The sequence below is a fragment of the Triplophysa dalaica genome, chromosome 2 (genome assembly GCF_015846415.1).
Source record: "Triplophysa dalaica isolate WHDGS20190420 chromosome 2, ASM1584641v1, whole genome shotgun sequence".
Classification (NCBI taxonomy): Eukaryota; Metazoa; Chordata; class Actinopteri; order Cypriniformes; family Nemacheilidae; genus Triplophysa; species Triplophysa dalaica.
This window is the reverse complement of record NC_079543.1, coordinates 1,422,540-1,436,894: the sequence shown is the minus strand read 5'-3', so window position 1 is coordinate 1,436,894 and position 14,355 is coordinate 1,422,540. Positions and strand designations below refer to the sequence as shown.

Genomic DNA, 14,355 nt, shown 5'->3' with positions numbered 1-14,355 from the left:
CAAGCGATATGTCATACAGGAGCCATAATACATTAGATCTCAATACAAAGTTACTGGTTTCAACTAAAGCTAGACCACTACCTGTTGAGAGAAAGTGTTTTTTTTAAACCAATTCCGCATTGCACAAGGTGCAAACAACCTTAGTCTTGTCGATGTTTCTATTGGGAAGCTTCTTAAAAATTAATATTCCCTGAAGCAAACCCGGCGGCTTCATAGCTGCATCCATGTTAGCACGTCACGTTTGATGCGGTAATTTCACAGTAACGTTATGTTGTGTTCAGACCAAACGCGAATGGCGTGTCAAGCGCCAGTGATTTATATGTTAATGCAAAGAGCCAATAGACCTACTTGCTGCGCGAATCGCGCGAATGAAGCCCTGGTTATGAGATGATGAGGCGGCTTCTGCTTCCGCTTCCGCGAATGACGCGAATCACGCGAGTTTAAAAATCTCGTTCTCGCCCCGTACAGTGCAGTTAAGCTGGTATACATCCGCGCTAAAATATCAAGGTGAAAGTCATCATAGCTTGAGTAGTATAGACCCAGCTCCCAACCCAACTTTGAGAATAGATTAACGGCGACATTTTTTTTAACGCGCGATAATAGTCTCACTGCGTTAACGCCGTTAACGCCGTTAACGGCCCACCACTGCTCTTGACACATTTTATTTGTATGTTGTGACAGTGTGTTAACACAGATTTGTTGAGGCAATAAAACTAAGATCCTTTGGGATTAAGTGATCGGTGACTGTAATAATTGCTCAGCAGTGTGTAATAATTGTGTAAATATTGTCTGATCACAGTGTGAGATTTAAAAAGTGGTATTAAACCACAATGGGGTGGTTTCCCAGACAGGGAATTGCTTAAACCGGGACTAGGTCTAAGTTAAATTATGACATTTAAGTCGTTTTTTACTAACATGTCTTAAAAAACATTTTTTTGAGCATTTTGAGAACACAATGGCACTGATGTATTTTAATGTATGTCAGTGTAAGTTGTTTTCAGTCTGGACATCTCGATAATTTATTTTAGTCTAGTTTTTCTCAAATTATATTAATGTCTTGGTTCAATTCAAAATGTATACATCTCCACAAACCACCATTAGTTTAAACAGTGTTTGCTTTAGTTGGGCTCTTGACTCTTTATTATGACGGAAAGTCTTTAAATTGCATTTGTTGATGTAAAGAAAATTAAGATTCTTTGGGATCCATTGGTTGGTGACTGAAATCTATGTGTGTTTTATTTTAATAATTGCTCAGCAGTGTGTTATTAATGTGTGAATATAATGTGATCATACAATGTGACATTTACGCAGAGGTGCAAAAATGCTCAAAAAGTAAAAGACTCAATAAGATTTGATGAATCAGTGAATGAATCTCAACAATGGTGACAATCAACAAAGGAAAGCTTCATGCTGCAATGCATGCTGGGTACCATCATAGTACAAAACTCATTCATGACTCCCAGCATGCATTGCAGTTTATGTGTTTTATAGGTGGTAGTGATTGTCACCATTGTTGAGCTTTGTATGATGAGTGTTGATGTTTAAGTGTGTAATGATAATTGTATGTTTAATTTATTACAGTAGTCTTGCATTTGTGAACTAGGACATATGAAACCGTCATGAAAAATTAACTTCTGATCATTATCAAACCTTGATAGACATCACAAAATGCATAATAATCCACCTTTTGTTGTGATAGAATGTTTTCCTGTCCTACCAGACCTTCTGGAAAAGCTACACAAACTAACAACCTATTAGATGTGATCAGTGAAACCAGTTTGTTCATGGTCATCTGAACATCAGACTCCCTCATCTAAACCTGTAGGACCAGATTTACATTTACGCATTGGGCAGACACTTTTATTCAAAGCCACATACATTGCATTCTACTAAACATTTTGTTTCTGATCATATGCAATCCACTGGGATCTGACCCATGACCTTGCCGTTGCTAGGGCCATACTCACTGAGCCACAGGAAAGCTTTAAGGAGCCAAGATGTCATGTGGCACTGCATGTGAGATTAAACAGTGTTATGATGTATTATTAGAAATTAACTAAGCAAAATTAAAAAGCTAAAATTTTCTATCAATTATAGGAATTAGGAAACACGGACTCTGGAGTTCTTGATTAGTTGGATCAGGTGTGTTTGATGAGGGTCGGAGCTAAACTCTGCAGACCTGCGGCCCTCCAGGACCAGGATTACCCACCCCTGGTTTAGTACAATATGATATAATATTATATATAATATTGAGAAAGATTCTACAATGAATTGACAAAAAGAAAAGTTACCACGACATGTGACATGTAGAAATGTGTGTGTACAGATTACACTTAGACATCAAACGTCATCATACACACCTCAACAATGGTGATATACATCAAAGTAATTCAGGTAAACTGCAATGCATGCTGGGAGTCATGAATGAGTTTAGTATTATGATGTTACCCAGGATGCATTGCAGCATAAAGCTTTCTTTTGTTGAGTGTCATCATTGTTGAGTTTCATACATTGATTCTTTACGTGTCTGAGCATCAAATGTAAAACACAGTTATATTTAAATAACATAAACAGTCAGAGATGATCGAGTCTCAATATCTAATAGTTTTTCCAATGTGTACAGAACAATGAGGAACATTCTGTGGTTTCATGTGAAGTTAATCCAGTTTCACTGGTTCTTCTGTTTACTGACTGAACATCAGATTCTACTAAAGACACGTATACAATAGATGATCAAAACATGTTTTGTGAATGTTGAAGATGCTTACGTGTCCTTATGTGTGCCATCAAAATTGAGTTGTGATCAGAATGCAGTTCACATGATTCCTGTCCAGTAGATTCAACTCAAACAAAGTATAGAGCAGAAAATAAAACTATCAGAATAAAGTCGACTGAAAGTACAGAACTATTGAAATCTTGTTTAGATTTGATTGACTAGATGAAAGAACTTCAGTGTTAAATGATTATACATGTTAACATGTTTGTGTTGAATTATCATTCCTATGAAACAGGTTAAGAAAGAGCTGAATAACAAACCTTTTGTGACAAAGGTTATTAAACAGACTAGAAATATATAAGATATTCTGGCACTTAAACAAACAGAACGAGTGTAAAAAATGAAATTGAGGCAATCAAAAGATAGAAGTGGTTGGAGGAAGATTTTAAGACGAATAGTAAAAGTACATTGTGTACAATAACATTTTTATTTCTCCTTTTCAGTCTATTGTTCATAATATGATGAATTACAATAATATTGAGACAATTGACTGTTGGGTTGTATTGCACACCCACATTTGCACAGAGCTGCACAAAAGATACCAAACAATTAAACTGTGACTGAATCATTTTAGGGTGTAAACTGTTACAGGACCAATTTGAAACACCAGCAGTCAACAGCCTTAAAAAAAGTCAATGGATTACAAAAATACACAGATATCAGTGACCTGATCTAAGAGGTGATTTAGTGACAGATGCTAGAGAAGACGTGACCTTTAACCTCCTTACATCAAACATCATATAAATCTAGATCTTGTTGCCTTTTTCAGATCTTTTTATATATTTAAATGTTATTATATAAACGTTTACATTATGAAGGTCAGCAGACACTGGTGCTCTAATCAGTTTTATTATCAGGTCTGTACTTAAATCAAACACCAGAACGTAAATGACCCACAGTATTTCATTTCTATTCAAATTTGTTTTATATTTATAATGTAATGTTTGTACAGTATGATAGTTATATAATCATTCACACACATGCTTTTAAAAAACATGTTTTAATATTTATATATACCTATACTTAATATTAATTATATAAAAAATTATACATAATATAAACAAAATATAATATATTTATATTATTTAATATTTGTATTGTATGATAACTGTTTTATAAAAGCATCATGTTACTGTAGGCCAGAGCTTTATCTTGAATAAGTAAAGTCTAAAACTCAAGATGTGTTCACAATACAACCTCTGCCTCACTGCTCACATTTAGCACATGAATTTACAGATGATTTTCATTTAACTTTGATTCTGTTGCTGTTCAATTACAATCTATTATTCTGTGGTTTTGATCTAGTGGCGTAACTTTGTTTTGAAAAGTGGTTGGGACGGACATGACAAAAACAACACTCTTGTGAATTATAGAGATCTAAAGACATTTTCATTTGCTATAAAACTATGTTTTATATAAAACAGTGTCATAGCAACCCAAAAATTATTGTAAACTTATAAATGACGGCTGAAAGATGCCAACTAAACCAAACCCTGATCACAAAAACGGTGACTTTGAATACACCAATAAAGCATCAAGTCATGGCTGTTATGCTGCTGTCCCTGTGAAGCAGAAGTGGACAATCCAGGGGCCATAAAGTAAAAGTCCTGCCATATTTTTGTTTCAACCATGAACTCAGCAGCTGATTTCACCAACGGAGGAACCAAAACATTTCTTTCAAGTCACAAGCAAGTCTCAAGTCAAATCTCAAGTCCTCAAAGAGTTAAAGTTAATGAGATAATTAAGTGAGTAATTAAATGATGATTGAGTGATGAACACCTGCTGTTAACAATCAACATCACTGAAGAAAAGAGAAACACAAGAACTACAACTGACTTCAGCCACAGCCTTGGATGACATCAGCTGAAAAAAAAACATTTCCACCATAATTGTGATCAGTGTTTGCTTTAGTTGTGCTCTTGAGCCTTTCAGGAAGTGGATCTGTTTCTGTCTCTACACCTATAGCTGGTATGTCTTGAGCGCACCGGAGGTCTCATAGACTCCCCGCATATGATTATTAAGCACTTTAGGTGTACAGGAATACACAATTGAGCGCTTTATAAATGTCTTATCCCTTCAAAGATAATTGCTTAAATAATTACTTTTTTTTATAGCAAACATTTGTTCAATGTTAAATCAAATATTGAATATTTTTTGTTTCTGGTTTAAATCGCTCTAGGTTTATGATCTGCATTTGGATATAAAAACCTTCTTTTACACATGAACATTTATCATATGAACCTCAACAGTGGTGACAATAATTAGTCATACTGCATTGCATGATGGGAGTTTTTCAAGCATTGCAGCTTGAAGTATTTTGTTGAACGTCACCATTGTTGAGCTTCATATGTTGGTTCTAGATGTATGACTTGAAGATTTTAAGTTAGCATTTGTTTCGCTGCTTTAAAAGTTTCTCACTGATAATGTTAGAAAACTTGAATGTTTTTAAACACTGAGTGTACAGGATTCATTATGTTATACATAAACATAATCAAAAAGAAATCTCTTGCCTGTGAACTTTTCAATGTTGGATCAACTCATCATAATAAACAGTGAAGAGTTAAACACTTCACAGAGCTGATCTCTCTGCTCTACAAAAGTGCATGAATTGATACAGTGCAAAATCTAACAATAGAGTCAAGGGTCAAGAGTCCAACTAAAGCAAACACTGATCTCCATGATGGTGACATCATATAACCAATAAAACATCAACATCTCAATAACAGCAGGTGTTCATCACTAATGCTCAATCATCATTTAATTACTCACTTAATCATCTCATTAACTTTAACTCTTTGAGGACTTGAGATTTGACTTGAGACTTGCTTGTGACTTGAAAGAAATGTTTTGGTTCCTCCGCTGGTGAAATCAGCTGCTGAGTTCATGGGTGAAACAAAAATATGGCAGAACTTTTACTTTATGGCACCAGGATTGTCCACCTCTGCTGTGAAGCAGAAGTGATGATCGTCTTCAGTATTCTGACCTATTTACAAAATGAATAGTGGGTGTGGCTCATGTTTTCTACTGTGAATTGATTGGATGAATAAAAACAGGATGTTCCTGTAATTTTACGGTAGTTTGCTGGCAACCAGAGCTGCCGGTATTTTTCCGTAAAAACTACAGAATTTGTATTTTCTCTTTTCTTTTCTGATATTAAATGTTATGTGGGTCACCACTAAGCTGAAGAGTTGAGTCTGTGTTCAAGTCACGGTAAGGCAAAGATATTCTGATGTCATGCTGCATGTTGCTTTGTTTAAAATTGACTTTAATAATGAATTACAAAGAAATAAATTAAGGAAATGTAATGTTTTCACTTTTATGCATTTGGACCAAGTTTTAATTATCTATAAAGAAATGTTGATAATATAAAATACTCAATTGTATTAAGTTCATTCACAGTTTGAAGTTTGTGCCCTGAAGTTTTAAACTGCAAAGCTGTTTACATTCTTTTCCTGTATTTTTTACGGAATTTTACTGGTAACCACAGCTGCCGGTATTTTTCCGTAAAAATTACGGAACATTTTTTACAGTGTGACTGTTACAGTGCAATACACTTAAAACAGTTTATTACTTTGACTAAAAATGTCATCAAACTGTCATTTGTTAACGTGTTTTTCTGCTTGGACACTGAATGCACAAACAAGCGTCTCGAGTGTTGATGATGCACACATTTATATGCTGGACGTTTTTCTGAAGTCTCAGCTCTCTGTCTTCTGCACCTAAACCATACAAACCTTCTGCACACATTTCTTACTTTATTATAAAAAGTGGTGCTGACATGTCACACCTTACGCATGTGCTAATGTGTTGTGATGATGTGTCTGATTAGATGTGATTGACGTTATATGATCATGGAATCATGTTCACAACATCTGAAACGTCTGATATCACACCCCACTAAAATATAGTGAAAAAAGGAGTGTGTGTATTTAATGATGACAAGAATAATGAGAAACAATCTGTGATTTAATGTGAAGTTAAACTAGTTTCACAGGTTCAACTGTATAATGATTCTACAACAGACACGTATACAATAGATTCTCAAAACAGATCAACTGATGATCTTTATCTCCATTTCCATTCAGACACACTTTTACTTTCTGCATTCAAAGCTCATTTTATTTCTATGATCTAAGGCAGTTTGGTTCTCTTAATGTAATAAAAAGATTATTTTCACACATATGAACAGAAACAGAGAATACAGCTGGTGATAAACCTCTCATTCATGTCTGAACCCTGTTGTGGTCTATCAATGTTCTTCTTCTTCAGTCTGAAGTCCAAACATGTTTTTGCACCACTGCTCAAAACACATCAGAGCCTCCTCAAGAATCTTCTCATCTGATCCACTATAATAAACCCGAATGAGCCGTTCATAAAACCTCTCCGGCAGAAAACTGGACAGCTGTGGGAAAAAACAGACGAAAGGAACAAGATGACAAGATTATTTCCTGAACCTGACCTCTGAGATTTCAGCTCGCATCAGTTTGACTTCTCTTCCAACTTTAATGATTTATTATTAATATTCATTGATGGATTCAGTTATTTGTCTAAAAGGCTCATCACAGTTCACCTGATATTTCTTGATCTTGAAGGCTGTGCTGGGGTCTCTCTTGCTGTAGAAAAAGAAGCTGTCAATGGGGTCTTTACCCTTCATGCCGTGATCCATGTGAACCACCTGAAGAAAGATTTCAGAATGAATCAGTCCAACATTCAGATCTCACTGAAAGACATTATTCATGAACACAACGTACAGTAACCGTGAAATCCACATGTGACTTTATGTTCTGTGTCTCCAGCGCTCTCGTCCAGTTTTCCTTCAGTGTTTTCTGAAGAGAATCACTCAAACTATTACAGTCAGAAACACGGTGATGTAAGAATCAATAAAGTTATGTCATTTCTTCATAGAAGAATTCAGAAATCTTTCTAATGTATTTATAAACTGTAACAAGTATTTTTGCCCATTTCGTTGTTAAAACAAATTTTCTTTAAAACACGCAAACGAAATGTGAAAAAAATTCTTCCAACTCAAGGATCACTGGTCACCATGATCTTTTGTTAGATGGTTTGTAAGTCCAGGTGTCTTGATATAAGTTGTTGGGTCATCTATTTTAAATTGTGTCAACTAAACTTTTTGAGTTGCAAATACTTAGAAAAGGAAGTAAATACAACTTAACTGAGTTCAAGCAAAATCATAACTTTTAAAAGAATGTTAAGGTTGATTGAACAAATCATGTTTCACATACTAGAAGCTGTTGATCTATATTTTGGCACATTTTAATAAAGATAAATAAACATAAATCAATGTTTTCCTGAGCCTGACCTCTGAGATTTCATCTTGCATCAGTCTCGCTTCTCCTACAAACTTTGGCAGACGTCTCTTAACTATTTTCTCGAGTATCATTCGAGCGTCTTTCAGCTGGTCATCAGAAGAGAACAAGATCTGATCCAATATCTGATCTGATAGAAAGAGGAGAACATCATTCAACTGTTATTGATTCATTCTCTGTTTACGTTCAAAAACAACATATTTATTTGAGATGTTTCATCTGACCTGAGAGTTTGCTGAAGTGTTCCATGTTGTCTATGGCTGCTGAGATCTTCAGGTGATCATTTGCTTTCACAAGAGCGTCTTTAATCCTGACATACAAAACAGAACCAGCATTCATCATCAACTCAAAAACAAAGTGTTGATCGTTCTTAATGTTAATATCTTTCATTTCTTTGATTATATCACACTCAAAATCAAACACAGCTCACATGATTTCAATAATGTTGACTGTTTTGTGTTGGTAGGCCTGACGGTGAAGTGTGTATCTTGTGCGAAACATGTCATAAACATTATCTGCTTCCTGAAAATAAAACAATGCATCAGGGGTTTGGATATAAGAACATGTAAACGGTGTGATGATGAAGAGATTTAGTTTCTGTGTGAATCGAAACAAAATGAAATGTTCTGATGAATCAGGTTGTGCTTAAAGTGTAGATGTAAATAAAAGAACCTTGTCCCTAAAGCAGATAAACGGCCGTCGCACTTTCTCTTCTCCAACCTCCACCTCACACACTCGTGCAAACTTCAGCAGACGCTGATGATCAAAACTGTTGGTAAGACCGAGATGATGACAGTCTCTACAGAAGAAAGATACAAAGAAATGATTTACTGCACAATAATGACACTTTTGCATCGCATTGATTAAATATCATCAAACATCTACCGTGCAAAATAATCCCATTTGTCCACATCAATGCCGTTGCGTTTATTCGCTACGATCTCATAGAGGAAGGATTTCTCTTCAGTCCTGCCCCTCGCTGTCCACTGCATGAATCACAACACATTCAGGATCTCAAATGAAACACATGAAAACAGGTCACAGTGGAAGTTGACGGATGTGTTTACCGGTGTATCGGATGTGTTCACGCCCTGAATTAACTCTTCAATAAAGAGAAGATCTTCATCTGGATTCAGTCCATACACTATCATGTCTTCTCTCAGTTCATTAGTCTTCACCAGGTGCTGAAACATCTCAACTGAAGCCATCTCATGCTACATCAACACACAAAACACAAGAATCTGCTGTGAACATTACACATAATAATCCCCAAAAATTCATAAACCATTTAAACTATTTTAATAAAATAAACAGACGGTTTAATTCTTACCTTCCACTGAAAACCTAATAAAGACAAAAAGACATTCAGATCAAATGTAGAATGAAGAAACAAGTCAAACAGAAACTCTCTCATGAATGAAATATTAATAAAATAATCTGAAAGTGAAACACACATTCACTCACCAGATCCTCTGATCTCAGGAATAAACATGATGTCAAAGAGATGAGAGAACGGACCGTGACCTTCAATAAAACACAGAGAAACATTTTATCAACATTCAAATTGATGTGTTGCCTACACTGTCACTGTAAATTTTTTACAGATTTTTTTTATGATATTAAAAAAAAGTGAAATTACAGGAAAAACTAATAAAACATGTCATTTTATGTAACTGTTATTTTACAGGTTATTTCTGGCACCCCATCTTCCAGAGAATGTCTTTTATATAGTTTACTAGACAAGCAATCAAATACGTGCTGACCACAAACACGACCTGTTATCCAATAGTAATGGGTGTTTTTTTATGAAAATAAAAATTAAATAAAAATTCATTCATGCTTTTGTGTTCAGTGATAACTGAAAGTTACTTTCATCCGTTTATGCCGCGTACTGTAAGAAGAAATGATTTTGAGTATGAAAACAGTCAGTTGAAATGTGCTGAAACACTCACCTAAATCATGACACAGACCAGCGATCTGAACACACAGTTTATCTCCATCTGTTATCTTGAGCTCTGCTTGTTTTTCTTGGAGATTTTTTATCAGACATCCAGCTAGATACGCCACCCTTACAAACAAACAATACGTCTGATAAACACATTTTTTAGACATTAAATGATTTATTGAAAAATTTATAAATGCCTTTATATATATATAACTGGTACATTTGTTTTCTTCTGTAAAGTGTCTTCAAGCCTGAGAAATATTTTAATATCTAGACTTGTAAAAGTCAAAGAAAGGTTTCTTCAAATGCGAACAGAGTTTTATACCCGATGGAGTGTTCAAATCGGTTATGTGAAGCTCCAGGATAAACCCAGTATCCTGCACCCAGCTGTTTGATATTCCTCAATCTCTGAAACTCAAGCGTGTCTATAATCTTCACCAGCAGAGGATGAACTTCAATGTGACCGTGAATGGAGTCATTAAAAACCTACACGACACAAAACACACACAAAACATCATATTTACATTTACATTTGGTTTATTTTAAAAGCACGTCGAAATTGGAAATCTGGAATGAACATTATCTGGATAGAAAGTGGTGTTCAGAGCATCCCAGTGGCCATTTATTTAAATCTGCTATGATAGAAAAAATATTTATGTATTTCTCATGAAACAAAAAAGTAAAAAAAAATCAGTTCAGTATATAATATTCTCATCTTAATTCTGACATTTCAGAAGTTATCAAAATGGTGTGACTACTCATTTATAAAAGTTATCTTGTATGTAACGCTAATGATTGCTTTGATTCACAACAATACATACAGTTCTTCTGTACACTGTTAAAAATGCCTGGGAAATTAACAGTAAAATTCTGTTGTTTTCAAACAAAAAACCTGTTATCAGAAAGTGTCCGTAAAAAATACAGAAAAACACTGTAAAATTGTCTGTAAAATAAACAGCAAAAATTCCATTGTTTTTACGGAAAAACCCTGTAAAAAAATTAACAGTGAAATTCTGTAGTTTTCACAGAGAAAACTGTTGTCAAAAAACGTCCATAAAAAACACGGATAACATTGTCAAATTCTCTGGGAAATGAACAGTGAAATTCCAAAGTTTTCACAAGGAGTTTTTTCAACTCCACAAACACTTTTATCACCTTCACTTACAGACACCACTGTCACTTTATTTCTCTTGCACGTCTACAAAAGATCTAATTGAAAATTAACACAAGTTTACATGTTGATGGTTTTGTTGAGTCACCATTATGGTGAAGAGTGTTTGCTTTAGTTGTGGTCTTGACCCTTTGCTTTCCATGTGAAGAAGTCTTTCCCAGTATTGACATCTATGAGTTGAAACAAACTGGCTCAGGTGGGTGGAAAGCTCAGATAGAGCTCTCGCATTAAATCATTTGTGTTAGTGAGTACATGTTCAAGAGTTTAGGTAATGCTTTAAAGTTACTTGTTGTTCTCATTTATGATAGTGAATGAAACTAGTTAATATACTGAATGTCTTTAACAGCACATCTAACACATGATGAATGTTATAGCAGATATCTAGAATTTAACAGTTTGTCTCAACAATGGTGACAACAGAAAAAAAACCTCTAAAGATAATCGCAATGCATTCTGGGTATCATCAAAGCACAAAACTCATCAATGACTCCCAGCATGCATTGCGGCTGTAAGCTTTTCATTTGTTAGTCACCACTGTTGAGATTCATACACTGATTCTTGATATCTGAGTCAAAGACAAAATGCAAGCTTTTTAACAGTTCAATTACTTTTATATTGACAATTTCATGAAATGTGAATTTTAAAAGTAGATTCATTGAGGCGTTTGTAACAAAAAATACAATAAGTAATTAAACAACAGATAATGAGTAAATACCTAATCACTCTTTCAATTGATGTGATTTGCTACAAAACTATGTTTTATATAAAACAATGTCATTGCAGCACAAAGATAACAGTAAACTTATTTATGACGGCTGAAAGAGACCAACTAAAGCAAACCCTGATCACACAAACGGTGACTTTAAATACCGCAATAAAGCATCAAGTCATGACTGTTATGCTGCAGTCCCTGTGAAGCAGAAGTGATGATCGTCTTCAGTATTCTGACGTATTTACAAGATGAATAGTGGGTGTGGCTCATGTTTTCCACTGTGAATTGATTGGATGAATAAAAACAGGATGTTCCCGTAATTTTACGGTAGTTTGCTGGTAACCACAGCTGCCGGTATTTTTCCGTAAAAACTACGGAATTTGTATTTTCTCTTTTCTTTTCCGATATTAAATGTTATGTGGGTCACCACTAAGCTGAAGAGTGAGTCTGTGTTTAACTCACGGTCAGGCAAAGATATTCTGATGTCAAGCTTGCATGTTGCTTTGTTTAAAAGTGACTTTAATAATGAATTACAAAGAAATAAATTAAGTAAATGTTATGTTTTCACTTTTATGCATTTGGACCAAGTTTTCATTTTCTATAAAGAAATGTTGTTAATATAAAAAGCTCAAATGTATTAAGTTCATTCACAGTTTGAAGTTTGTGCCCTGAAGTTTTAAACTGCAAAGCTGTTTACATTCTTTTCCTGTATTTTTTACGGAATTTTTCTTGTAACCACAGCTGCCGGTATTTTTCCGTAAAAATTACGGAACATTTTTTACAGTGTAGCTTCTGAAGATGTGGAGATCTTTTAAAGGAATTGATGTTTTACACTTGTGTTTTAACTTACATTAGTTCATCTTTACTAACAATCACAAGTGGTCAAGGCCTGTTTTAATACGCAGGATATTCAGGATTTGTTTTGACTTTACATTGTTGATAAATGTTGTTGTTTTTATGCCAGAATGGCATTTTGTCAAGAAAGAAAATAATAGATTAAATTTACCTTCATGATTTCTTCAGGGGTTCCTCCCAATGAGTGTTTCTATAATTAAATTAAAGCAAATGTTTAACATTAATAAGACAAAATTGCATTAAATGAAAAACAATTACAAAAATGTTCGTTTGCATGTATAGTAAATTTTCATATATGTTTAAGTTGACATACATATTTATGAGAATATTTCTAACATCATCATGTTTATTGTATAGGTGAAACCATGTTGTGCTTCTTATATGTACATTAAACCTGCTTTATAAAGAAGCCTAAATAGCGGGATATACAGGAAAATCATATAAATACATATTCATGTAAAAGATATTATATATTGACACGTATTCTCGTATTAATTACGTGTTTCTGATTCCTCACAACAGTGTCAGTCGTGTAAGCTTCTATTATCACTGACGCTGATGTGAATGCGCGTGCAGTAGAGTGAGCGCTGACTCAGAGCGCATGCGCAGTCGTACAGTAGACGCTCTCAGCGCAGATGAACATCGTATGAAACAAACACCTGTGATCCGTTTCATGACGAGAGTTATTATTCATTTATGAATCAGACAACAGTGACGATGTGTTTTATCAGAGATCAGACAGTGAACAACACCTTTGAGTTTAGCGCTCTTTACATTGAGTTTAGAAAACACTTCTGTAGCTTTAAACACTCAGATGCGATAAACATGTGAAGTTATAAATGAAACGATCATCACATTACCTTCACTGTCACGACACGAGTTTCTCTTGAGATCTTTGATTTCTTCTGGATTCGTGTTTTGTCCAGAGATCAGTTGATGTGAAGAACAGACTCGTGAGATTTAAATGGATGCAGACACTCGACAGGTGAAGTGAAGTGTGCACACTACAGTTAGTGAACAACAGGGTGTGTCATGAAGAATACACTGATCTGAGATCAGTCTGATCTTTAATAAGGGAAGAAGACGCTGACCTGAGATCAGTCTGATCTTTAATAAAGGAAGAGGAAGAAGACACTGATCTGAGATCAGTCTGATCTTTAATAAGGGAAGAAGACACTGACCTGAGATCAGTCTGATCTTTAATACAGGAAGAAGACACTGACCTGAGATCAGTCTGATCTTTAATAAAGGAAGAATACACTGACCTGAGATCAGTCTGATCTTTAATAAAGTAAGAAGACACCGACCTGAGATCAGTCTGATCTTTAATAAATGAAGAATACACTGACCTGAGATCAGTCTGATCTTTAATAAAGGAAGAGGAAGAAGACACTGCTCTGAGATCAGTCTGATCTTTAATAAGGGAAGAAGACACTGACCTGAGATCAGTCTGATCTTTAATACAGGAAGAAGACACTGACCTGAGATCAGTCTGATCTTTAATAAAGGAAGAATACACTGACCTGAGATCAGTCTGATCTTTAATAAAGTAAGAAGACACTGACCTGA

At 34.8% G+C, this 14,355-nt stretch overlaps 1 protein-coding gene across 1 annotated transcript; it reads right to left on the bottom strand.

Annotated features, from left to right (window-relative positions):
* Positions 1-6,724: 6,724 nt before the first annotated feature.
* LOC130437594 (deoxynucleoside triphosphate triphosphohydrolase SAMHD1-like) lies at positions 6,725-13,800 on the bottom strand. The gene is made up of 15 exons (XM_056768965.1): positions 13,647-13,800; positions 12,938-12,976; positions 10,374-10,534; positions 10,056-10,171; positions 9,568-9,627; positions 9,434-9,447; positions 9,171-9,317; positions 8,989-9,089; positions 8,776-8,902; positions 8,534-8,625; positions 8,328-8,413; positions 8,097-8,233; positions 7,528-7,602; positions 7,347-7,451; positions 6,725-7,178 (listed from the first exon to the last, which is right to left on the bottom strand). Exons 2-15 carry the CDS (start codon positions 12,941-12,943, stop codon positions 7,026-7,028), a joined length of 1,380 nt encoding a protein of 459 aa, XP_056624943.1. The 5' UTR covers positions 12,944-12,976; positions 13,647-13,800; the 3' UTR covers positions 6,725-7,025.
* Between the last annotated feature and the right edge of the window lie 555 nt (positions 13,801-14,355).

Coding starts and splice junctions, on each gene's coding strand:
- LOC130437594 (XM_056768965.1), bottom strand. Junction 9,090..9,170: donor TGAACACATCCGATACACCG/GTAAACACATCC, acceptor TGATTCATGCAG/TGGACAGCGAGGGGCAGGAC. Junction 7,603..8,096: donor TGCAAGATGAAATCTCAGAG/GTCAGGCTCAGG, acceptor GATTCTCTTCAG/AAAACACTGAAGGAAAACTG.